The sequence below is a fragment of the Pelodiscus sinensis genome, chromosome 17 (assembly GCF_052426305.1).
Source record: "Pelodiscus sinensis isolate ZL-2025 chromosome 17, ASM5242630v1, whole genome shotgun sequence".
NCBI classification, from domain to species: Eukaryota; Metazoa; Chordata; order Testudines; family Trionychidae; genus Pelodiscus; species Pelodiscus sinensis.
The window spans coordinates 4,508,402-4,534,189 of NC_143068.1; the positions used below are offsets into that span (position 1 = coordinate 4,508,402).

The window sequence follows — 25,788 nt, forward strand, 5'->3', positions numbered from 1 at the left end:
CATTTTTTCATATCCTCAAAAACCCAACCACCCTGTTTAAAACAAGATTGAGATCTGTTTACTAAAGGAATTGCTTCTGGAAAGCTTTTCCCTGAGTCAAGCAAATTTTCTAGACAAATATGACTCAAATGTAGTAACAACAGAGATTCCGTAATATTTCTTTAACTCTGTTATTGTTTCAAGTGGAAATTCTGTGTAAAGTCAGCTTCTTTTCGTACTGCCACTTATGGGGGAATTAGACATTATTGTATTTATACTTACACTGTAACCTGGATTTCTGTAAATAAATTAACTTTCATTCCAATGATTATCGCTTCAAATGATGTGCAGTAGCTCTGGGAAGGTGACAAAATCCTTAATCTTTGCCCAAAGGATCTTCAACCTACATTTCAGATCTAGCATAAGCAGGGTGACATGCTTGTACATTTTAGGGGAAAAAAATTGAACGAAAAGTTCTGATACCTGTAAATACTCCTCCAACAATGGCACAGACTCCTGTCAGGAAGTGTGTAAAGGGCCTGGGGAGAGGAAATCAGGTTGAATAAACCCCCACAATTTCAGGCACCATGACTATAGATCAATACCTAAACAGATCACTTGAAAGTTTTAAATATGGAGTTTAAACCAAAAAAAAGGAAGAGCTTGAAGGCGAAGAAAATGAAATCCCAAAATTCTATCAGTACAGGTCAGATTCTGGTACCACCATCATATATATAGTAGCCCATTGTCTGTGACTCCGTAACACTGAAATGCTGGCTGTTCCCTCTGGGCGGCGCTGTTGCCTCCCGCCGTGGCGCTCAGCTGACTTTTGCGCCACTCAGCCGGGCCGCCACGCAGAAGCAAGTGGCGCAAGCGGCCGTTTGGGTCAATGCTCCCCATGCAGCACCCGTGCTGCATAGGGAGCGCGGGGCCCAAATGGCCGCTTGCACTGATTGCTCCCCCACGGCAGCCCAGCTGAGCGGTGCAGAAGTCAGCCAAGCGCCATGGCGGAAGAGAAAGGGGGGTGGGGCGGCGACGTATATGGCCTGGGGGCGTGGCCTGGCTGTGTACATCACCGCCCCGCCCCCCTTGGCCTCCTGCCGTGGCGCTCGGCTGAATTGTGCACCGCTCAGCCGGGCCACCGTGGGGGAGCCCAAACAGCCGCTCGCTCCGCTTGCTCCTCCGTGGCGGCCTGGCTGAGTGGCGCAGAAGTCAGCTGAGCGCCAAGGCGGGAGGCGAAGGGGGGCAGGGCAGTGACGTGCGGCATGACAGCGACTCCGGGCCCCGCACCCTGCACGTGAACATCACCACCCTGTCCCCCTTCGCCTCCCGCAGTGGTGCTCGGCTGACTTCTGCTGCACTCAGCCGGGCCACTGCTTGGGAGCAAGTGGCGCAAACTGCCGTTTGGGCTCCGCGGTCCCCCGAGTGAGAGGCAGGAGGGGGAGGAGAAGAGAAAGAGACAGAGAGAGAGGTAGGAGGAGGAGGAGAGCTGAGAAAGAGAGAGAGAGAGACTTAGTGAGAGACCAGAGGCTCAGGAGAGAAAACTGACGTGGAGGAGAGACCTAAAAATTCCCTCTTATGATGGGCTAATTGGCTAGTTCATAAGAATGGCCATACTGGGTCAGACCAAAGATCCATCTAGCCCAATAACCAGTCTTCTGACAGTGGCCAATGCTACGTGCTCCAGAGAGAATTATCAGAACATTATGAGAATTATCAGATGTAATCAAGTGATCCATCCTCAGTTGCCCATTCCTAGCTTCACACAAACAGAGGCTAGGGACACACCTTCCTAATAGCCACTGATGGACCTATCCTCCATGAATTTATCAAGCTCTTTTTTAAACCCTGTTATAGTCTTGGACTTCACAATGCCCTCTGGCAAGGAGTTCCACAGGTTGACTGTGCATAGTGTGAAGAAATTCTCTCTTTTGCTTGTTGTAAGCCTGATACCTATTAATTTAATTGATTCCCTACTTCTTGTATTTTGGAAACAGTTAGATAACTTTTCCTTTGTTACTTTCTCAAACCAATCATGAGACCTCTCTCATATCCCTCCTTAGTTGTTTTTTTCCACACGGAAAAATCCCAGTTTCATTAATCTCTTCTCATATGGCAGCCGTTCCAAACCCCTAATAATTTTTGTTGCCCTTTTCTCAACTTTTTCCAGGGCCAAGATACCTTTGAGATAAATTGACCACATCTGTATGCAGTATTCAAGATGTGGGTGTACCACAGATTTATATAGGGGCAATAAGATATTTTCTGTCATTCTCTAACCCTTTCTTAATTATTCCTAACATTTTGTTAACTTTTTTGACTGCTGCTGCACATTGAGTGGATGTACATTCAGAGAATGTATTCAGACTGAGTAGTGCCATATTTTGCAAATAGACCCATTGATTTGAATGACACTATTCATGAATTCATATGCTTCCTTTAAAACATAAAATCCACACAGGTCTTTATCACAAATAATTTACCAGCACCACCGATTTGCACTGACAAGCAAAAATTCCAAAACCAAAACAACCAACCCACCCAACCCCCTAATATATGATTAACATGAAGACCATGGAAAAGTTCCGGTATCATAAAGCTAAGAAACAGTGCATAGTCTGCTTGTTTGAGGGTGTCTATTTAACCAACAGTAATACGTGTTTTTCTTTTATAAGAGAAATAGGTTCAGGAACGACTATGTTCAATGCAGCTAAAATAGGACCCTTGGCTTTTCAGTTTGCTCAAGTCTGGATGATTTTGTTTAATGAAGCCAGGCTTTAAAATGAGTGTTCCAATGAAAAGGGAACTCTCAGTACTTCTGTTATAATTTACTTGTAATGGATGGAATACAATCTTCATGTTGCATTGATGTGATTGTGTTTGATATTAACCACCAAATATTAATATGTTAACTCTTTGCTGTTGTACTTTCAACACTGCATGCAAATATAAGAGACTCTGCTGAGAGATAGCACCACAAAAGCCCACTCCCCAAAACAGATAAACCATGCTGTATACTGTGATCACATTTTTTAATGTTTTTAACACAAAAGACATAACTCCTGGAAAGTTTATTTGATGGCAACTTTAATTCACCCATCCATCAAAACTATTTCATTGCAACACAGATGCTGTGAATTCTCCAGAAAACTGATTTAAAAGCTTGGCTGAATTAAGCTAAACACCGACAGTGTTTTACTTAATGAATACTGGTTAGGAATAGTTGGTGTTACACTGTAAACCTACATATGCCATCCCCAAGATCGCTTCTTGTAATAAATTCATAGAAACCCTCCTGAAAACATCCTAAAGCACACATTGCTTATACACTGCATGTTACCATCACTACAGGCTCTATTCTAAAATGTTGGGGAATCTGGAGAGGTTCAGGTTGCACAAGAACTGGCCTCACAGACATCTTCCAAGTAAGGTGAATGAGGCAATTAGAAACATGCCCTTACCTGTGTTTCTCTGTCAGTTTCACCATCATGGGAGAAAGTTCATAGAGCACAAATACACCAGGGAGGCCCTGATCTCCTATTAGCCCATTGGCTATTTTCTCATGTCGGGTAACTGAAAACTGGTTAGTCCTCACCACCTGCCAGGAGACAAATGGGAGAAATCTTATTTCATTAATTAAGTAACAAAAAGACTGAATGGTGTGGACTGCACTTTGGAGTCCCTGCTGAAGGCCATCCTGTCCATAGAGCATACCAGAAGGGATACTCCCAGTACTAACCCTTTTTTCGCTAAAGACGATACCCTGACAGATTCTACAGAACTGAGAGTTGGGAACAAGAAGCATAAGCCCCCAAGTGCTTTGCAATTTTTGGCCACTTATGGTGGTGATAATGGGTGGGAACTAGTTCCACCCCCAACATCTTTGGAACCTTGCTAATAGTTCTTTCTTTAGGGCTGCCTTCAGGAGCTGGGCCATTCCAGCCACTATTGCAGCACTTCTCAACCCCTCAGCTTTGCCTGCTCAGTGTATTTTCCCCTAACATTCCTCTCTGCCTTCCAGTCTTTGGAATTTTTATTCTGGTGACCCTTTGGTTCCCCAGCTGCTAGTAGTTCCTCTAGTCTTTGCAGGCCATGGAGAAAAGACAGTTACCTGTTCCATAACTGGTGTTCTTTGAGATGTGTCACCCATGTCCATTCAACATAGGTGTGCATGTCTGCCACATGCACTGGTGCCAGAAGCATTTCCCTAAGCAGTACCTTAGAGGTTGGGGTCTCATAACCCCGTGGAGTGGCATACATATACCAAGCTCCCCTGGCTTCAAAGCCTACCCTGCATGCTTCAGGCTTATGCCAGTCAGCAATCTGCATGCTGTCTGTGTTGCCTGGAGGGAAGTGGGGGGAGGACAAGTTTTGGACAAGTGTCGTATCTGCAGGTCCTTCTGTCCCAGAACCATTAAAGAAAGGGGCATTTGGCTCCAGGTGCTACTAATGGAGTCCGCACTTGCTGCACAAGACCAAAGGTAGGACTTGGCACTGAACACTGGTATGCAGAGCACTGCTGGTATCGATGTGGCCCTGGTGAAACATTTGAGAAAGCCGGGCAGAGACAAGTCCCCTCTGTCACGTTGCTGGATTTTAGGGGAGCAGCCAGTTCACTGCTGCACCCATGGGGGGGTGTTTGCCCCAAAAGCAGGTACAAAGGGGGCCATGCGAGGTGTCAAACGAAGACTTCCCTTTTACTGATTCTGTATATGCTATTCATATACTTGTATATTGTCTGTGTGTGGAGTTATAAACATGTCCTCTGTATTGATGCTGGAAAATTCTCTGTCTGAGGCAGAGCAATGGGCCAGGAACGTTTGCTCAATGACTATGCTGATGAGCGAGGCTCCAGTGACAATAGATCTCTAAATGCCAAAGACACACCTGGGGAATGAAGCTATAGGCCTGGCTGCTGACCATGTGACTCTCCAGCTTGGAAGAGACCAAGGAAGTATATAAGTGCCATGTGGCATCCTCCATTTTTTGTCTTCAGTTTTGCTCCTAATCCCAGATGCAGCCTTGCAGGGAAAGATGAGCCGGAAAGAACTGTGGACCCATCCTGACATAGGATGTACACCAGAGACTTTTAAACTAGTGGTTATAACATCTCTGCTAGGAGCCTGTATAGAGAACTGGGTGATTTGATGCATGTAATGTATTATCCTTCAACAACCTTACTCTCATGCTTTTCTTCCTTTTAGTAATAAACCTTTAGATTTTAGATTCTAAAGGATTGGCTTAGCATGATTTGTGGGTAAGATCCGGACTGTAAATTGATTGGGACCTGTGGCTAGTTTCTTGGGACTGGAAGAACCCGTTCTGGGTAGGTGAGATTGGGTTCTAAAACCCCACACCTGTGTGTTAGGCCCGGGGCTGATTGGGGTACGGATAGAGCTGGGGTATCACAGGGGTTTTGCTCGGGAGGTTTCTGGCTGGCCAGATCGGCAGCTGAAGCGCTCAGTGTGACTGGTTTGTGGCCTATTTGGGAAGGGCCTCCAGTCTAGGGCTGTACAGAGCCCAAGTCTGAGCAATTCGCCCTGAGTGGATGCCCTCAGCTGTGCCCAGACCCGGCCCAGTCCATCACACCCTCATAAAGACTTATTTGGCAGAAAACTTTATTCTTTGTCCAGTTTTCAGCTGAGAATGGCGAACCACCAGGCGCTGTTCACCCGCTATGAAGTTAATACGTGGCAGGCATTGGTCAAGTACAAATCCTCCCTACAGCACGGGCCGTGCAGGGAATGGAAGGCCCTGGTGAAGGAAGGGTCTTCAGTAGCAGTGGCAAAGCTTCAGGGGGCTCAGCAGCTCATTCCATGGCATCAGCCATCTCCATGTAGCGTGCACAGTCCGGCTCCTCCTTTCAGAACTTTCTTTGGAGGCATAGAACGCCATTCAGGACCCTAACTCCTCATTTTTTGAGGAGTAACGTTAGTTCAAACCAAGGGGTTTGGTACGAACTAACGCGTCCCGGCGTGCACTTCCTGGTTCGATTCAGCTGTGATTCGAACTAGTGCGCCGGCCAGATCTTGCTAGTGAAGCACGGGTTATTTAAATCCCCACTTCATTAGCAATTTTGAATGCCTGCATTTGCATCCCTAGCCCGAACTAGGGTGCGAGTGTAGACATACCCTTAGTGTACACAAAGATCTCGGTTCAAACAATGGCGATGTGTTTCATGCAAGGCCACATTTTTGCTTTAAAACGGGCACTTTAGAGCAGGTGCACAGACGTCTCAGGGGAGCATTGGGACACACTCAGTCTGGAGGCAGGCAGCCATGATAAGGGGAAAGCCAGGCCACAAGCCTGCAGGTGGGAGGGGTGTGGTACCAGAGGGTAGCTTCCCACTGTGTACACCACACGTGGCTTCTCAGGATAGTGCAACTTTCCCAGCCAGTCTGGGAGCCTGCAGGTAGTGGTGGTAGGGGAGGGGAAGTGAGAAGGGGTAGGCTGGCTTTCTGCTGTGTCTTGCACATGCCAGGGCCAACACTTGGACTGCCACCAAGACAGAGAAGTTGTCCATTTCCCAAGTGTGGTGCAAGAGGCCTGCTTCTGCTGGGATCTTGGCATCCTTAGGCTCTATTAATACAGGTGCAGCCATGAAAACAGAGAATTGTAGAATAGTGGCCCTTCAATGGAGAGGTGTGGGAGTCCTTTAGCCCATGCAGCTTAGTGTGTGTGTGTGTGTTCTGTAAACTGGGTATCCATGCTGAAGGGTGGGCGGGCAAGGTTATGGCTGGTGGCCTGTTCCAGGCAGGTCATCACACACTCCCATCACAGACGTCAGGGTGGAGAACATTATCTCGTACTGGTGTGTGAGCTGCTCCCCAGTGGCCTTCCTCTCCTCCCGCTCAGCCCTTCTCTCCTCACATGCAGTGACCTGGTCCTGCTGTTCTGCCTGGATCTCCTGCACAAGGAAGTGCAAACAATCCATTTGCTCTGTGAAGATTTCATCCCGGGTGCGTTTTTGCCTATGGATGAGAACCAGGTGGGCAGATGCAGTAGGAGGTGTAGGACATACTACTGGGCCAGATGGGTAAGGAAAAGTTACAAGGGCAGACATCACATGACATACTTTGTGTGATGCCTACCCCTAATCTCTTAGGGTATGTCTATACTTTGAAAAAGTAGAATGAACCAAAGTAAGGCCACGTGTGCCTACGTGTAGCAAGAGCAGAAAGGAGGATATTAGGCAGTGAACAAAGGCTCCATTTAAGGTTGCAGTGAGACATTAACAGGTGATTGGTGATACTTAATAAGGAAATAGGGTACGTGACTGGCCCCAGGTAATCTTGTTAGTTTCACTCTCTTTGTTTTGCGCTCTTTTTAACTGTATAAATGAGATAGCCTGGGTGTTGCTAGAGAGACTCACTCTCCTGTCTGTATTGGCGAAGCGCTTTGCTAATAAACAGAGTGGTCAGCTAAACTGTGAGTCCCTAGTCTAACTTTGCCAATTTGGAGGTTCCACTGAGATGGCAACCGTCTTCATGTAATTCATGGCCATGTAATTCCTGACCATCGTGGTAGCTGGCACCCGGGCGTTTGGCCCGAACGGTCCTCCGCCGGAACGGGAAGGTGCGCGACCGCAGTGAAGTCTACGCCATTGAACCTGTTGGTTCTCACTCTATTCTGGTGAATCCCGGGATCTGGAATCTGGTCAGGTAATTACCTCTGGTATTCGGTCTGGACCGAGGACTGTCTTGTCTCTGTGTCTATCCGTCTTCCCTGTGGTGTGAGTGAGTCCGGGAGCCGTCCATGTCCGGGGACTGGCCGACCAAGGGGCTCCTGTCCCAGTGGTCTGCGTGATTGGAATCTGCAATTGCAGCTGCACCATGCCTTGGATAAAATCCTTGGAGTGAACGCAAGGGCGATTGAGGCAGTAGCCCGTGGGCTTCTTTTGTGTGTTGCACTGGGCACCACTCTGACGAACCCGATTTTCCTTCTTGTGCGAGTTATGTGTGTTAAGTCCTCCTGTATGGGAAATCAGACATCTAAGTCGGGGCAGTTCCCTAAGGGGACGTCGGCTCAGTTTATGTATTTTAGAAAGGGTCTGGACTCCTGTAAATTTCTGGAAAGATGGATTAGGTTAACTAAAGGGGATCCCAAAACACAGTGGCCACTATTAGGATCATGGGACAAAGACCAAGTGGACGTCTTAAAAGAAACTCGGTCAACCAAAAAAACTAAATTGGCAAAGGTGGAGGTTGACTGTTTCATGCAGTGGTGGGAAGAGGCAAATTGTAGATGGACTGAATCGAAATTCGCCTCCCTTAAAAATTCTAATGATAAACTAAAAACCCAATTGGATGAAACCTCTCCCGCTACCGGTCCGAGTGCTCCCTTATACCTTGTTTTGCATAGTGATCTGGATTGAACCCGACCCCCTCCGTATTCTCACCCCATTGAGAAGGAAGGCGAAGGAGGACCTTCATTAATTTCCAATAACGAAGACGAGGAAAATACCCTCACTGGCCTTGCAGCCCTGCAAAATGTTCAAGGTCCCCCAACTCCACGTCCTACCCGTATGCAATCTCCTCCTTCTGCTGTTCAGGCATCCTTGCGGGTCCTTCATGTGGAGGGAAGGGGAGCTGGTCCCTTTTGGAGTTATAATCCCTGGACTCGTGCAGAACTTTAGGCAATAATTAAAGGCTTCCCTGAGCCACAGGAAAATCCTGCTAAGTTCGCTGAAGAATTTTCACTGGTCTGTGAAACCTATGAACCCTCTGAGACGGACCTCCTTCAATTGTGTACACTGTTAGTCTCTACCAGCCAGTACAAGAAATGGCTGACTGCAGCAAATTGGCCAGCTGCAGATCGCCATTCGACCATGAAAGATACTGGTCCAGAAGTCGCATATAGAGTCCACTGTAGAGAAATTTGGAAAAATCTATTCAACGCCATTCCCCAAGTGCGGACCCCAAAAATGAACTGGGCAGCCATATATTGTTGTAAACAGAAACAAAGGGAAAGTCCGGGAGAGTACCGGGCACGACTGACCGATGTTTTCAAACAGCATTCGGGAATATAGCAGTCCGATGAAAATGGATAGGGTGCCCTGGCACATGCATTTGTTAATGGTCTCCTCCCCCCTGCTATTGGCAGCATGTTAAAATGAGTTAGTGTTGGTTGGGAAACTGAGACCATGGATAAATTACAGACGGTGGCAGAGCATTGCCAGCATACTCTTAAAGGGAAGGAGGAACAATCCTCACAAAAGTTGATGGCCCTCCAGATACAGCATTTCTCAGGCAGAGGGCGGGCAATACAGGGACCATGGGGGTTTCCAAGGAAGGGGACGAGGTCAGGGAAGAGGCCGTGGGTCTCGGTTTTCGGGATTTGGAGGTGTTTATAATTATTGTAAACTACCTGGGCACTGGAAAAACGAGTGTCCAAGCCAACGTAATGGCCCCATAAGCGATCAACAAGGCTACATGCCGCCCGCCGGTCCCCAACCATATTTTGCTCCCTGGCAATGATGGGATCTAGGGGAACCTCAAGAAATTCTAGCTCCCTTATTACCGCTCTCTCCTACGGGTCCTGACTGTCAATGACCTTTCACTTCCTTTCCTCGTCAACATGGGAGCCTCACCTTCTGCAGTCCATACCACCGATTTGCCTGCGGTTCCCCAATCTGGAAAAACTGTATCTGCTGTAGTTATTATGGGGGTTCCAACTCCCTATCCTCTCTCTGAACCTCTGCCTGTTCAAGTTGGTTCCCTCTTAGCTGAGCATGCATTTCTGTTGTCTGATTCCACTCCGGTTAACCTGCTGAGTCATGACTTACTATGCAAGCTCGGCTGCACCATCTACTGTACACAGATGGTGTGTATCTACAAATTCCTCAGCCCTCTCTGTTTGACTCTGCCGCCTCTCTGTTATTTTAATTCTCCCTCTCAACCCCGGCTCCTCTCTGTCTGCTAATTCTGTCTCTTGAACCTCTGCTTTCTCAAGTACCTTCTTGTGGCCAACTCATCCATTCGTGGTTAGCCACCTAAATACTGACCCTGTCTGTGTTACTGTCGAAATAGCATGTCCACATTGAGTGGACCCTGAACCTAAGTTAAGGCTGGCCGGAACCAGTGCTTGCAGGGCATCAGTTTAGGACTTAGTGTGTGGGGCTGCTGCCTGAGGCTAACTGAGCTCCATTCTTAAAGGGACCCGACCCTACCCCTACCCCGGACAGACAGTTCTCAGGGTTCCCTGCTTGCTTGTGTACCTCGATGAGGGACAGCAAAGCAGTCCTGTTTTGGAGTGCCCTGAGTGCCCGCACTCGGGACACCACAGCACTCGGCCACTTGAAATACTGCCCCAAAGTGTCCATTCTGTTCCTTAACCTTCTGATAGGACTGCCACAGCTCTTTGATTTTCACCCTTCGCTGCACGAAGGTCCTGGAATGGCCTTTCACTGCAAGGCTGGCTATGATCCTGCTGTTGATATGGCATTCCATTTTTTGGTCCTGAGATCGTTGAGGATGGTTTCATCCCCCCCATACCTCAAAGAAGTCCAGGATCTCCTGGCCACTCAAGACTGGAGTTCTTCTGTGCTCCTGGAAAGTTGAGACTGTGGAAGTACAAGAAGTCGCGATTGTCGCAGTGTTGGATGGACTGGAGATGGAAGTCATTTCCACGTATCTCACAGTGTACTGCTTTCTCACAAAGGGCTCACAAAGCTGTCCAAATGAGACAGGCCATTTTATAGTTCCTGGGGCTTTTTGAGCTCAGCAGGAGAGCTGTAGAAATGCAAAGTGTGGCCAGAGCGGACATAGTGGACAGCTACAGGAGGCCTCTTGGCAGCCAATGGGGTTGGAGTTCTGGCAATGCAGCATCTACACTAGATAACTTCAGCCATGCACAGTCAGGAAAAGCAGGACTACAGGATTCAACTTCCGCAGCCCCTAAGGATGGCGCAACAGGCTTGGTACTGTGGATGAATCACTTAGATAATCGACTGTGGGGGGTTATATTTGGTGTAAAGTCCTAGTGTAGACCTGGCCAAAGAGATTTCCACATTTCTCCCACTTAAATTGTGAGGATCATAGATGTGTCCCATCTGACTAGGGAGTTCACTTCTGTGTCAGGAAGTCTATGGATATGGAGGAGGGCTGCATCCTACAAGGTATCTCTGGTCACTTGGCTGAAGAGACCAGGTCTATAGACAACCTGAGCAGATCTGAGACTGATCCTTATGATGAGCAGTCTCTGGAACTTTCAGTTGAGAACATCAGAATTATACTCTTCACCATTCACTGAAAAAGAAGACAGCACACTGGCAAAAGACGAGTCAGTCACATGATATTGCTGCAAAAAAAGCAATGCAATTTTGGGTTGTGTTAACAGAGGCTTTGCAATGATAGCACCGCTCTACTCAGTACTTGTTAAGCATTGCTGAAGTCTCCAATTTTACAGACTGTATAGAAATGATGCAGAGAAACTGGAAAGGATCAGGAAATGACCAACAAAGAGGATCTAAAGGATGGAGTGCAAGTCATATGAGCAAAGGGTAAAGGAACTTTGTTTAGTTTGGAAAAGAGGGGATTAAAAGGAAAAATACTTGAAAGGCTGCCATAAAAAAGGAGAAAAGCTGTTCTCTTGCTACAGATGATAGGACAAGTGGCAATGGGTACAAACTACAGCACTGCAGATTTAGATTAAGTGTCAGGAAAAGCCTCCTAACTGTAAGAACAGTAAGACAATAGAACAGACTGCCTAGAGAGGTTGTGGAATTCTTCACTGAAAAATTTCAAAGGAACGCAGGATAGCCATGTGTCTTGGGTGGTTTAGACACAACAAATCCTTCATCTTGTCAGGTGCAGACTAGACAACCCTTGCAGTCCCTTCTAGCCCTCTGGTTCTATGATAAGAATGTGGCTTCAGATGACTGATCAGAATGAGGGCACCTGACTATTTAAGAGAGGAGCCCTCTCACTTATTGCTTAGCTTCTGATTGTGGAGACTTCTGTAAGTACAGTGCCTTTGGCAAGCACTGAGTATTTTACACACATGGTATTTTGAGATGAGATAATTACTCACCTGCTAATTCTGGTTCTCTGAAAATAGTTCCTCTCAGTTTGAAGCAGAAATGTTCTGAGGTGCTCTTCATATTTACATCTTTGTGTTCCTTGTTCCACTTTGGAAGCACTAACCTTTCAATCATTTTTGCTTTTGGGATTGGCTTGTTGTTTTTTGGGCTGCCTTCACTTTTAGCTATTCAGGAACTGACTGGAAGGTTCCCAGGGGAGGTGTAAAACCACAAATAGGATATGTATGGTTTGTGTTCCTCGCTGTTACTGTGTAGGTAATGGATAATCAAAAGGAAAAGCAAACAAGTGCTCTGCAGCAAGAACTCCACCAGTCACAGTTTGAAATGGCTCCACACATTCAAAGAGAAGAGAGACCTTAAAACAAAATTACTAAAGTACAGGAAGCATATATACATGCAAGTGTTTCTGGAATTGGGCCTGCAGAAAGAGACCTGTTGATTCACTTGTGTATACAGAGACAAAAACTGGTGCTTACCTCACCATCAACTTTCATATAGACGGTAGGGACCACTTTGACGAAGTACTGGAACATCATGGAAGCTAGTAGCAGAAGACAAAGAGCCATTGTGAATAATCAGAAAAGACACTGATGGTGTTCATACTGAACTTTAGTGACATTTATTAGTATATTTTTCTTTTAAATGCTAATGTAAATACTTTGCAAGGCCAATACAGACAGCAGAAGAAACAGCCACATCATTATGAACTACCTAGATGTGTTACAGGCCAGGAGAACTCTGATTAGCTATAGTATATGTGGAATAACCACAGCACACAAAATAGACACAACAAAGCATTGCCAAATCATGCTGTAAAAGACATGTTGCATGGCCATGACATACTTCTTAGCTATAGTTGAGGGTGGTGGTAGAATCATGAAGCTAAGTTAAAATATGCTGATCTCTAAATTCTTAGAAACTTGCCTACCTAAGAGGGACTTCTCTCCTTGTGACATCATTGCTTAATCTAGAGGCCCTTAGTTTAGCCAGATGAGTGTCCTGGGAGGACATTTTCCACACAGGATACTGGCCATGGAACTCCTTCTGTATGCCATGATCACTCTTTTTTCCAGGCATTTAGGGTGAGGGTTAGATTGAAAGATCTAGGAAGGGCATATATCTCTCTGAGGCAATGGTAAGCTGAGCTGAATCTCTAAAGGATGAAGGAACTAATACAGATATTTCTTTTAATTGTTTACAGGGAATATTTTAATTTTGGTGAATGGCACCTAGAGCAAAGGATTGGGGCTTGAAATACAATCCAAATAAATCTGTACCCGCATGCCACAGAGGGTGCTCTGTTGCCACAGAGGATTCCCAAGGGACCTTGCCCTCTCAGGGAGGCTAGAGTTAGTTTAGAAAGCTTTCATCATTGGGGATGAAACTTTCCAAGCTTTGTCTCAAAAAGTGAATGGCCAAATTCACAGAATACTAAAACTGGAAGGGACCTCGAGAGGAAATCATGTCCAGTCCCCTGTCCTCACGGCAGGACCAAGCACTGTCTAGACCATCCCTGATATATGTCTATCCAACCTAGTAAAAAATTCTGGAGGCAGCTATTCTGCAAGGAAGATGGAAAGAGCAGGGGATGTTTCCTGTCCTCCCTAGAGGACACATGCTCCATCAAACTTCCTATGGCTCATGGTGGGTTATAACTGAGAATTTCTCCTTCAGCAAGAGCTGAAGAATTAATATTCTATTACAGAGAATTCCATGAAGAACTGCCATCTTTCAAAATGACTGCCGTATCCCATTGGTTTGGATAAGACTAAAGCTACACATTGCCTTCAGGTAACCATTTTGAAAATGAAGCTTCAGGGGGTAGCCGAGTTAGTCTGTTACAGAAAAAAAAAATGGTCTGGTAGCACTTTATAGACTAACAAAACATGTAGATGGTATCATGATCTCTCGTGGGCACAGCCCACTTCTTCAGATGACCAGAGTTATGATGCTGTAGGTGATTGTCTCTGTATTGTCTCTGTCTGTGGGGTCAGAGCAAATCCGGTTTTATCTTAGGGCTTGGCTGTATACAATAGATTGGGAAATGTGTCTGGGATGGAAGCTGGAGGCATGAAGGTAAGTGTAGCGGTTGGTGGGTTTCCAATATAGGGTGGTGGAAATTTGTCCATTATTTAACTGTACAGTAGTGTCCAGGAAGTAGATTTCTCGTGTGGACTGGTCCAGGCTGAGATTGATAGTGGAGTGGAAGTTGCTGAAATACTTGTGGAATTCTTCAAGTGTCTCTTTTCTGTGGGTCCATTATGATGAAGATGTCATCAACGTAGTGTAAGTAAAGTAGGGATGTGAGTGGGTGAGAGCTGAGGAAACATTGTTCAAGGTCAGCCATAAAGATGTTAACATATTGTGGTGCCATGCGAGTGCCCATGGCTGTTCCGCTGACTTGGAGATATTTCCCAGACACATTTTCCAATCTATTGTATACAGCCAAGCCCTAAGATACAACTGGATTTGTTCTGACCCCACAGACAGAGACAATCACCTACAGGATCTTTACAGAGCATTCCTAAAACTGAAATACCCACCTGAAGAACTGAAAAAACAAATTGACAGAGCCAAAAAAGTACCCAGACATGAACTACTTTAAGACAGACCCAAAAGAGTAAACAACAGAACTCCTCTTGTTGTTACCTATAGTCACAACTCAGACCCCTCCAACGCATTTTACACAATCTACAACCCATCTTGGAAAATGATCCCTCACTCTCAGAGGCCTTTGGAGAAAAGCCTATTCTTGCTTTCAGACAACCCCCAAATCTGAAACGAATTTTTTCTGGTAACCATGCCACACTACCACATCATAAACCTCCAGGAACTCAGCCCTGCAATCAAAAAAAGATGCCAACTCTGCCCACATGTCTATACTGGCAAATTCATCACTGGCGCCAACAACATCAGCCACCAAATCAAAAGGTCATTTGACTGCACATCCAGTAATCTGATCTATGCCAGCAGTGCCCCACTGCTATATATATTGGACAAACTGGACAGTCTCTGCGGGAAAAAAATCAATGGACACAAATCAGATATATGCCAAGGAGACATACAGAAACCTATTGGAGAGCTCTTCAACCTTTCAAATCACTCTTTGAAAGATCTCCTAGTAGCTGTCTTGTCACAAACCAGTTCTACAAGCCAGATCCACAGGGAAGCATTGGAATTAGAGTTCATCCGAAAATTCAATTCACATGCTAACGGACTCAATGGTGACGAAAGTTGGTTGGGACACTACCAATTTAACAACCATTGAAGGTGCAAACAGCTCTCTGTATTATATCCTTCCTGACATGGGAGTCAGCCTATTGAGTTTGATATTTATCAGCTTCAGTTTAACTATCCAATCTTCAGATACTTACCGATGCTGTGTCTTCACCCCTCTCCGTTTTTCTTCCCTCTCCTCTTCCCCTCTTCTATTTATTACGGGTGTACATATCCCAAACTCATAACTCCAGGCATCTGAAGACATGCTACCAGACCATTTGTGTGTTTGTTTTTTCCATTTTGAAAATGGAATTTATCTGTTTCCAGCTCAACGGGTCTGAGTGTTGCCTTTTACATTCTGATGCATAGATAGCCACCTGAAGCCTTGTTTACACAGAAAATATTTTTTGAATAATTCAAAATGAAAATTTAAACTGATACCGTTTACAAGTATAACTGTTGTGTGGACTTTCTTATTCTGGTATATAAGTGTCCTTTTCAGTTTATGTTGAATGTGAATGGGGCTTATGTTAAATCAAAGAGATACTCTTTATGGTGGAATACAAGTGTCCAAATGAGGAGTTATACTGGTACAACTATAATGGTGTGACTTAGATAACTTTGCTGTGAAGACAAGGCCTAAGAACTTCTTACTTTCACTGTAGATTTAATTTTGGGAGCAATAGAAAGTGCTCACCAATTGGAAAGAAGGCATCTTAACTGAAGTCAGTTTCAAACATCAATCCCATTAAGAGCAATGGAAGGTGGTAGTTATTCTGTAAGAAGACAATTCTTCATTTATTAAAAGTAATGGCAAAAATTACCAGATCTACTCATTAGTGAGGGCGGGGCTAGGGACTGTGTGAGCACACACATGTGTGCAGGGAAATGTGTATGAGCCATTGGAGGGAAAGAGGAAACTGGTGTGTGTTTCTGTAAGCAAGAGGAATGTAAGAAAATACAAATGGCATGAGAACTTGGAGGAGAGGAAAGGGGGAAAATGGGTCTTTAAAGTCACATCTACTATATATTTGAGAGAGTTTGTGCATCTGTGTGTCCGTCCATGAGTTAGTTTGTTCAAGAACTCCTCCTTAACAGTAAGAGCTAGGACCACCACATTTGGTGTGCAACTTCCTCTTATTGTAAATTAAAGCAAGGTGAGGATTTGGTTGTGCCAAGACAATAGGATGTGCAAGGAATGTTATTGTTTCTCATCAAACAGAAAGGAAGGGCTGTGATAGCAGTGACAGTTATACTGCCAAATGACCACAGGGGGCAACAAGCACCACAGTACCAGGGAACAGCCACCAGCCAGCCAGCATGGCCCTGAGCAGGCAGTGAGTGGGCCACCTGGCCCCCCATCGACCCTAGGGAGCAGCTAGTGGCTAGGCAGCATGGCCCCATTGCCTCGGGCTGGCCTTGGGGAGCAGCTGCCCACCACCCCATCCCCTGCCCTGGGCCCCCCCGCAACGCTTCCCAACCCCTGCCCTAACTCCTGCACCTCCACCCCTGCCCTGAGCCCCTCGTCACTCCCAACCCTAACACCTACACCCGAAGCCTCCTGACCTGAAGGACCCAAGCAGTAACAGGTAATCTTCTAGTATGCTACGCCAGAAAAAGACACTTATTTATGTATGCCCCAGCCCCTAGCAGCAAATGAGCAACTATCAGGGAGAGCACAAGTGTAATTTTTGCTAGGACAGTAAGTCTTGCCCCTTATGCAGCCCCACCATGATTCTCCCAGCAGCCTGTACAAGTTACTCTGTCTGTGTTGCTTTTTAGGCTGCTCTGAAACATTTATTTGATAAAAAAAAACGTTAGAAGAAATTGTCCTCAAGGCTGTACCTTGCTGTGCAGTGACATCTGTCCCATCCAAAGGGTTGACAAGGCCTGGATAATCCCTCCCAAATGAGAGATGTTTGATGTAATGTGTCATATTGATCTGAAACAGAAACACTGACACTCATATAGCTGGCACATCTACCCAGGGGCAGGATGATGGCCTTGGGTTTGCAGAGCATGAACCACTTTCTTTGGTGAGCATCTCTTCTCTCTTTCCCATAGGAAATTGCAATGTTGATGCCCCTGAAATTCCAAGGTGTAGGCACCTTTCCCCATCCTTCCCACAGTGGAAACCTCCCTTTAGGGAGAGGCTCTGAGGTGCAAGTGTCTCCTTTCTCCTAGTGCAGGACAAAGAAGAACCAATTCAGATGCAATTGGGGGCACAGTAGAGTCCATGTCCCCTCTAAAACAGCATTTATATGGCTGTAAGACATGTGATAAGCGAAAAGAGAACAGAGAAGACTAGAAATTAGGAAGAAAAGAGACATGCAGTCTTTTAAAAGAACATTTCCCACCCTCTCTACATGCATGCTCTTACAACACTTACGTTATCAAGTCCAAAGCTCTGTAAATCATGAACTGCAATAGAAAAACAGCATGTTAAAATAATCTTGACCCTGGACCCACGGACATTTGTCAAAAAAAAGGAACTCCCATCATATCTACTGCTATCTAAAGCATTGAGAAAACACCCTGGATTTCTCATCTGCATGCAGAAGGGCATGTGACAGAACAACACTGAAAATCCACTTCCCAACTATACATGGGCGGCCTTGTGCTCGCCCCCGTGCTTGTCCTTTTGTCTGCATCACTGTTCTCCCTGAAGGCAAGTGGCGGTCCTGATGCCAGATTCCATCGCTTTCCCCGTTCAGGAACGCGGAGTAGGAGGGCCTGGGCCTGCCCTCTCTCACGGGCCTCAGCCCAGGGGCCTAAGGACAGGTTCACCTAGTCCTGTCTGGCCAGTGGGGAACAGCCTGAAACTCACCAGCCTGCCAGCCCCTTTATACCTAAAGGTCCTGCCCTGGGCTGCTTCCTACCCCGCTAGTTCCAGCGGCATCTCCACTCACCCTACCACACGACTCACCATCTGTCCTCCCCCAACTCTGTGTCTGGGCAACCTTTTAACCTCCGTCTGCCGGCAGCCTTGATAATGTCACCCGCTGACCCCCCCCGACGAGCAGGGCGTCTTCCCACCCTCGGCGTGCCCTGGCATATGCCTGATGCTGCGTGCTCGCCCTGCCCCCGCCTGTCAGCTGTGCCGCTGCTGCCGAGCAACGGGCACAGCTGATCAGCGCTCTCCGGCCTTTCCCGAGGCACGCGAGTTGAGTGTGGGGCGGATCCGCCCTGTCACACCAACCTTAACTAAATGCCTCCAGAAAAACGGATGGAGTTACCTGAACTAGGGGCATTATTTAAAAGACACATCATTCATCATCAGACTATTTGCCCATGGCTTTAGAAAGCAAATGTTTAGGGTTTATTGGTCAACTATGAGAGTTCTGCTGGTATCCGTGTTCACTTGTTTGGCTTCAACTCTTAGCTCCTCAGATGGCTATAGAATGTGAAGGTAGAATAATGTTTACACCCATTCTGCACCAGTGACTGAACAAAGCATTTGCCTACAGAACTGTAAAAAATTCAACAGATGAAGCATCCAAACAGACTGTCAGCTTCCCAATAGCAGACAGCCCCCATCTGTTCTTCCCTGAAGCTAAGAGAGCACAAAGGGAAAAATGGAATTTATTTACTGTACTAGAAGTTCTTTGAGATGTGTGGTCCCTATCTATACTCTGCATATGAGTATGCATGCACACCACAAACCTTAGCCTGGAAAATCTTACAAGCAATGTCCATAGCCTTGCATATTTTCCATAGGTCTCTTCATTCTCCTGCCTCTAAAGGCATAAGCACCAGTGTGGGGCAATGTCTATCCAGTTCTTTTTGTTCCTGCAAATCCAACAGGAGCCAAAGCAGAGAGGATGGAGCGGTGGTAGTGAAATACAAATAGGGATCATACATCTCAAACAACTTCCAGTTACAAAAAGTAACCTCCACTACTTCAAGCACCGGTCCCTATGTGTATTCCATACATAGGTGACTTGCAAGCAATGCTCACACTGGAGGTGAGTGCAAGGAAGTTGGCAACACAGATTCCAATCCTACCGATACGTGTAGTGAACATGTGTGGCTGGAGCTCCAGGTGGCCACCTGCAAATGCCTTGTCTCATGACCTGCAGGGATGCTGTGGAGTGAGCCATGACATCACCACAGGGCGGGAGTATGCCATCTTGTAGTGCTCTAGGAGGCATCTCAAAACCCACGCAGAGATCCTTTTAGAGGATACAGCTTGCCCATGTGATCTTTCTGCTATGGTGATAAAAAAACTTGGTGATTTTTCTGACTAGTTTGGTTCTCTGCACACAGAACACCAGGGCATACCAGGTATCAAGGGAGTGAAGTCTCTTCAGGAGAAGCATGGTGCTTGAAAAAGCAAGTAAATGGATAATTTGGTTGATGTGGAATTCAGAAACAACTTTGGAGAGAAATTTCGGATGCAAGTGAAGAAAAACCTCTGTGAAAAAATGGCTCCCAGCTTGATCATCTTTCTTGTCAAAATGATAGCCACCAGAAGGTTGCCTTCATGGGGGAGTGAGACATGCAGTGTCACTATGGGTTCATATTGTGGCTTGGTCAGTGTCAACAAGATAAAATTAAAGTCCCATATAAGTGTAGGTTTGATCAGTGGTGGGAAGGTCCTGATTAGGCACTAATTACTGCAAGGTGGACCTTCACCAAAGGCTTTTAGGGACAAGAGATAATCAAAGGACTTGTTTACACTGGCACTTTATTGCACTGTAATTTTCTTGCTCAGCAGTGTGAAAAAACACTCCCAATTACATCAAGTTACAGTGCTGTAATGCGCCAGTGTAATCAGGCTCCCAGTGCTGGGGGTCGTGCTCCCACTCCTATTAGCTATTCCCCTCATGGAGATGGTTTACTTACAGTGCTGGGAGAGCTCTCTCTCAGCATTGGTGCCATGACCACACTGCCACATTAAAGCACTCTCATGGCTGCGCTTTAAACTTATCAGTGTAGACAAAGCCTAGGGTTAATGGAATAGCTGCAGTAAGTGGAGAATGTTCATTGTGCTGTGCTGAGGCAGAACAAAGCCTTTGTTTGGCCAGGCAGCAGATTCCAGTTGAATCATTCCCAGTTTGGGTAAGAATAGCCTCAACAGGAGCTGAACAGAAATGTTCCATCCAAACATCAGACTGAAGGGTGCAGTGACCTCTGACTGAAGTGTTGGATTCTGCCCTCTCCTAAGTCAGGAGATTTTAATAGGTGAAGATCTTGATGGGGCTGAGGGGGGGGGAGGGCAGAAATGGTCAGTAGTGCTGTTAACTAAAATTGTCTGTGCCAGCTGGGTGCTAGAAATGGGTGATAATGGCTCTGTTGTGACAATCCTTTCTAATGACCTGTGAAAGCAGGGGAATGGGAAGAAAGGCATATTTAAAGTCATTGGTCCAGGAGCAATACAGTGGAAGTTTTCTCTTCATTTGGGACACAAAGAGTCCTATTGAAGTGTACCCCACTGTGAATATTTCAGTCAGGATTGACTTGTGGGTCTACTACTTGTATTTCACTGAGAAACCCCTGTCGGGTTGTCTGCTAAAGAGTCATCAATACCTAGCAGGCAAGTGGCCTGGATTGTGATGTGGCTTCTGATTCACCAGTTCCAGAGTCTGACAGCCTCCAGGCAGAGTGAAAGAGATGTCACTCCCAAGTGGTAATATTGTCCAACATCAGTTGGTTGTGGAGTGAGTATATTAGTGGGACAAAGGCTTTGCACTCAAGGCAGACTGCTTTCAGTTCTAGTAAGTTGATTTACCACCTGGCCTCCTGTGGGGTTCCGGTACCTGCCAGAAGTGTGATTGTTCAGGTGGGCACAATGTGGCACTGTGGGCTGAAGTACTGAAGGGACCTCCACTCTCACCTTTTCTCAGATCAACCACAAGAAGGAGGCGATAATGCCTGTGGGAATAGCCACCTTGAAATTGATGTTGATCCTTGCCTGGTAAAGAGACTGAGTAGAGCCAGGACTGCAGACATCATAGATGTATCCTGGTGTATGACGTCATGTGGGTACACCTGGCCATAATGGCCTAATAATGAAAGATGTGTCAACACTGTACTTCATATGCTGGAGGGTAATTTGTGCAATCAGATTGCTCACTATTTGAAATTTTTCAGCAGGGATGGGAAGAACTCTCACTTCAATAATGGAGTACAATGTCTCTGAAAATTTGTCCTTGTGGGCCCTCTGTTTATGTAAATATCCAGGATTGTATGGCTCTGTATGAGAAATTCTTTGTCAACTTAATCTCTGGCAGAAGTAGTCTACCAGGAGCCAAGTAAAACCAAGTAACCTTGGCATTTGATCTTGACTGCCATCACATGGAAGTTTTTTTGTGAACACTATGTTTTGTCACAAGTTAAAAAGGGAGGATTCAAAAATGGAAAGGTTCCTAGCTCACCATAAAATGTACAAACCTCCTACTGGTGGGGTGAATGTCTATATGGAAGCAAATGTCTTTCATGTTGAGAGCTGAAACCATATCCCTCCTGAAGGGAAAGGATTAGTGCTGACTTGCAACTTTTGAATAAGCATGTTGAGTTGCCAAAGGTCCATCATGGATCTTCTTTTTGGGGACTAGGAAATATGATTTGAACCCTCTCCTCTGATACTGAAGCCAGACACATTCTACTGACTGTCAGCATAGGAGGGATTCTGCTTCCTGTTGAAGAATCACCTCATGGTCCATGAAGGCAGGTTGTGAGGAAGGAAGAGGAACTATATAGATAATCTTCAAGACCCAACTCTCTACCATTATCAGCTTCCAGTTATGGGTGACTAACTCATTCCTAGCCATGTGCTGAGGGTCACTTTTGACATATGATCAAGACCCATCTATTACCTTTGATGCCACTCACCTTTTCCCCCATCATTTTTTGGAGGCCATCTCAGATTAAAGTCATGGCTGTAGAGGAGACAAATAAACAAGGCTTTTGAACTCTCTGGCATTTTCATGAAGGATTAGGCAAGTGTTAATAAAATGCCTATGAGCAGGGGGCCTATAGGGTTGCTTCTGGTGTTTCCTTCTGGAGTGGGAAAGAACGGTTACTTACCTTGTAACTGTTGTTCTTCGAGATGTGCTGCTTGTGTCCATTCCATGTAGGTATGTGCATGCAGCGTGAATGCGTCAGACATTTTTCCTTTAGCAATACCCATTGGGCCAGCAGGGGAGCCCCGAGTGGCGCTGGTATACTGGCCAATATATACCCCCGCTGGTCCTCCACCCCCTCGGTTCCTTCTTACTGGAGTACTCCAGGGAAGGGGAGGCGGGCGGGATTTGGAATGGACATGAGCAACACATCTCGAAGAACAGTTCGAGGTAAGTAACCGTTCTTTCATCTTCTTTCTACATGCTCATGTCCATTCCATGTAGGTGACTCCAAGGCAGAAACCCCAAGAGGCAGGATCAGAGTTCTAGCCTTCCACTGAGTGGTAGTCCTGCAGATGTCCAGGATTGGGAACAGAGCCACAAAAGCTGCAGAGTAGGCCTGTGCTCTCAGAGTGGGCCATGATGGGAGGAGCTGAGATCCTTGCCAGCCCATAGTATTCCCTAATACATGCCATGATCCAGGAAGAGATCCTTTGTGCAGAGACCGCCTGACCCTTCAGCCACTTCACAATGGCAACAAACAGCTGAGGTGACTTGCGGAAGGGCTTTGTTCTCTCTAAATAAAAGGCTAAAGCCCTCCTAACATCTAAAGTGTGTAGTGCCTGTTCTTTACCCGATGCATGGGGCTTGGAATAAAAGACTGGCAGGAAAGTGTCCTGACACACATGGAAGTTTGACACTACCTTAGGCAGGAAGGAGGGTGGGGGCGTAACCTTTGTCCTTAAAGAAAACTGTATAAGGGGGGTCCAAAGTCAGAGCCATCAACTCGGACACGCGCCTGGCTACGTGATGACCACCAGCAGAGATACCTTGTAGGACAGGTGTAGTAATGAACACGGCTCCAGGGATGCTCGGCCCTTTTGTCCATCAGTGGGATAGAGGCCAGGGTTTGCCAGAGCAACTTAGATATTTTGGCCACCGTTTTGTTAATGGGGAGGGCAAATCTGGTGGGAATATCAAACTGCAAGATGTCGACAGTCAGGTCGGAGTACTCTGACACCCTCTCAGCCTGGACCATGAGGCTCTGGGCCAGGCATCGAAGGAGGTCCTGATGTCCCCTTGAGGGCATGGAAGGGAGAAGACCTGAGAGGCTGCCGGTGAGGGCCCTGTGGGTGGCTGGTGCACCTGACCCTCGGTCTCCAAGGGCTGTGGGGAGGTTTGGCCTGGGGGAAGTGACTGCCCCAACGTAGGCAATCGGGTCAGTGGGATTGCCGAAGGGGGCACCCTGGACCCAGAAAGGACCGACTCCGGCCTAGAGGGGCCCATGCCCTGGCTCTGGTGGTAGGCCCATGGGGTCCAAAACAGCCACTAAGACAGGCCTGGAGCCTGTGGGTGCTACTACTGCTGCTACTACTGGCTGCGCCCACTGATGCTGTTGCTGATGAGCGGAGGTATTCCGGTGCCATGATTGGTGGGAGTGGAACCAGTGCCCGGACCCCTTAGACAACCACATGTTCTCCACCTCTGAGACGGCTGAATACTCAGATGCAGTTGGTAATCTTGCTAACAGGGCATGCCAAGCCATCTACTCCAGTTTACACTGGTGCCGGTAGGGATGAGGTGGGGGATTAGGCCAGGCCAGGCCCGGGCCCAGGAAGTTCTGATCGGAGCTGATGGTCACGGTAGCGGGTGCCATGCTTAGTGCCAGTCAAGACCCTTGCCCCGGTGCCAAGGCACAGGCCGGGGTTGAGGTCGCTGTCAGTGCCGGCCCCATAGGCGGTGCCACACATGGGCCCGGAATAGTGTGGAAGGTGACCGTAGCAGAGCAGTGCTTCTTAGGATCCGGTGTCAGGGCGCCCAGTGCCCTAGGATCTGATTGGGGCCGCCCGGGGGTCCGATCCTTTCCTGTGGTTGGTCCCAGGATAGGAGAAGGGGACAGTTCAATCATATCCCTGGATGCCTTGAAAGTCTCTGGAGTTGAGGGCTCTGGGAAGTCCCCCATTGGGCTGGCGTCCCGGTGTGGATTTGGTTGCTTGCCCGGGCGAGAAGGTCCGGGCTCGGTGCCTGATGGTGCCACTTGCCCCACTTGAGGGCGCATGGAGGGCACATGTCGTGGGGGTGGGCTACCCCTACTATATCTCCTCTTCTTCTGAGGTACCAGGTGCTTAGGTTTGCGTGGTGCCAAGGAGGTGCACAAGTGGCCTGACGCCTCCTGCACCGAGGCCAGTGTGCTCTGCGTTGTCGGTGCCAGGTCTGATGCCAGTGCCAGATGTAAAGCTGCCTCCATTAGAATGATTTTCAGGCACAACTCTCTCCCCCACTTCGTCCGTGGTTTAAACACCTTACAAATTTTACAGGCCTTGGACAAGTGATCCTCTCCCATGTACTTAAGGCAAGCAGAGTGTGGGGCACCAGAGGGCACAGGCCTCGGGCATTTTTCACAGTGTTTGAAGCCGAGGGCCGGGCATGCTCTGCCACACGCGCTGGGCACGTGGAGCAAGAACCGCGGTGGGTCCTTAGCACTAGAAAATAGTACTTAACTATTTAGAGAACTGATAAGAACTCTAACTGTTGAAACGAGATCAAAGAACTTTAGAAACGAGTGATTGCTAAAGGGCACTTGCTAGGCAACAGCAAGAACATGTTCCAACAACTGTCACGGGTGGTAAAGAGGAACTGAGGGGTGGAGGGCCAGCAGGGGTATATATTGGCCGGTATATCAGCACCAGTCGAGGGGGTTCCCCTGCTGGCCCAATGGGTACTGCTAAGGGTAAGTCCTAGAGGAAGAATCTTTGAGCTTAAGTATCAGAGGTTCTGCTCCTAAGCATGTATGCGAAAGGAAACTGCTAATCAGTTGAGGCTGATGTAGATGGGGGTCTCCCTGGTGCAGACAGGAGAGGGGCCTCACACCTTTCCCCATCAGGTATTTCCTTGAGTGAAGTTCTTGAATTCTGTGTAGGAACAAGAAGAAATATTGCATTTTTCAGAAGAGAAGGTTACTCACCCTCTGCAGTAACTGACGTTCTTTGAAATGGGTGTCCCTGTGGGTGCTCCACCTTAGGTGTTTTGGTGCTGCAATGCCCCTGGCTGGAAGATTTTTTTGTAGCAGTGGCTTTGACAGCTAGCTCGCACATGTGCAGACGCGCTTCAGGACTAGGTGCACGAGATGCAATACCTTCAGTTCCTTCTCTGCCCCAGAGAAAAAAAAGGGGGAAGTACCGAAGCAGAGGGGAGGAAGGGTGGGTGGTGGAGCATTCACACGGACACCCCTCTCGAAGAATGTCAGTTAGTGCAGAGGGTGAGTAACCCTCTCTTCTTCTTCGAGGAGTGTCCCTGTGGGTGCTCCACCTTAGGTGACTCCAAGCAGTTTATCCACTGGAGATGGGAGCTGCGGACAGGGTAGTATCCTTCTGGGCTGTGGTGAGGATTGTGTGTCCGAACGTGGTTTCTCTGGACGCGTAAGAGCCCAGAGCATAGTGAGTAGCGAATGTGCGAGTAGAGGGCCACGTGGCCAATTTGCACATA

At 47.1% G+C, this 25,788-nt stretch overlaps 1 protein-coding gene across 6 annotated transcripts in view; it reads right to left on the reverse strand.

Annotated features, from left to right (window-relative positions):
- Nucleotides 1-25,788, reverse strand: part of ERGIC3 (ERGIC and golgi 3) — an 84,942-nt gene that overhangs the window by 1,593 nt on the left and 57,561 nt on the right. For 5 of the 6 annotated variants that reach the window (XM_075901419.2, XM_075901420.2, XM_075901422.2 and 2 more), the window contains 5 exons: nt 17,628-17,659; nt 17,084-17,180; nt 12,496-12,560; nt 3,441-3,577; nt 463-518 (listed from right to left, as the gene is read on the reverse strand). In XM_075901419.2, coding sequence (XP_075757534.1) covers nt 463-518; nt 3,441-3,577; nt 12,496-12,560; nt 17,084-17,180; nt 17,628-17,659 — 387 coding nt within the window. The remainder of the gene's footprint in view (nt 1-462; nt 519-3,440; nt 3,578-12,495; nt 12,561-17,083; nt 17,181-17,627; nt 17,660-25,788) is intronic. The other variant, XM_075901424.2, reaches the window with a different exon arrangement.